The sequence below is a fragment of the Grammomys surdaster genome, unplaced genomic scaffold (assembly GCF_004785775.1).
Source record: "Grammomys surdaster isolate TR1022 unplaced genomic scaffold, NIH_TR_1.0 554, whole genome shotgun sequence".
NCBI classification, from domain to species: Eukaryota; Metazoa; Chordata; class Mammalia; order Rodentia; family Muridae; genus Grammomys; species Grammomys surdaster.
In genome coordinates, this window is record NW_021604973.1 from 1142413 (window position 1) to 1143442 (window position 1030).

Here is a 1030-nt window from a genome sequence, read left to right on the forward strand (position 1 = left end):
GTAATAACCCAGTCCTCTAACATGGCAGGGAGGTAATAACCCAGTCCTCTAACATGGCAGGGAGGTAATAGCCCAGTCCTCTAATATGACAGGGAGGTAATAGCCCAGTCCTCTAGCTCCACTGCTTCAGAAACCTTGGGCCATGTCGGTACTTCTGTTCCCCTTACCCCTTCCTAGCAGCCAGCGACAGACTCTGTTACCCAGGGTTTGTCCTTACAGGCACCAACTGGCACTTTCTGCAATAAGCACAATGTGACTTATGCAGAATAAGAAGAATCATTTATTTAGTACCTTTATATTACCTCATTGAGATTTAGTTTTGGCTGTGGTGCGCCCTATATGTTAATTCAGAAGTCCAAGACATCAGGCATATTAAATTTTGCCTACTCCCTGAACCAAACACAAATGTACCTACAAACCCATCCCAACTAACATTAGTTTGCATCTTTGAAATGATTTTAGATAGAGCTACCTGTAGTTTTACCTTTAAGATAAAGGAATGAAAGAGGTAAGAGGGGGGCCTTGATTAAAGTATTTAATCAATGGATTAAAATCTTTGACTTAAACTACTATCTATTCCTTCTTCCCAAGTCGAACACAGGACACTCAGGGGATTCGCATGGCAATAAGCTGGTTGGAAGAAATAAACACAGCAGAGTACCTATTCTGTCCGGGGACTTAAAAGTCTGTCTAAGAGAGGATCCTTGAGCCTTGGGTCATTTACCTCAGGCAGGGAGAGCTGGACAATGCCATTCTTGTCCTTGTCCAAAAGGCTGAACACTTCTGAAACACCAGAGAAGGGTGAAAATTAGTCATGTCTGTTCCTGAGTTTTGGAACATCAGAGAGTGGCCACTGACCAACCATGCCAAACTACAAACCTCCACCCCTCTTTTCCCCTCCACCCCCTGCCCTCTAGATCTAACCCAGGGACCAGAACTCAGGGTAAGTTTGGTGGCAGCAGACATCTCCCAGATTGAATGGGAACCCTAACCCTAACCCTAACCCTAACCCTAACCCTAACCCTAACCC

General features: G+C 44.9%; 1 protein-coding gene across 1 annotated transcript in view; it reads right to left on the reverse strand.

Annotated features, from left to right (window-relative positions):
- Capn8 (calpain 8) overlaps positions 1-1030 on the reverse strand; it is a 70495-nt gene that overhangs the window by 1351 nt on the left and 68114 nt on the right. Inside the window, exon 22 of the mRNA XM_028781812.1 lies at positions 725-783. Coding sequence (XP_028637645.1) covers positions 725-783 — 59 coding nt within the window. The remainder of the gene's footprint in view (positions 1-724; positions 784-1030) is intronic.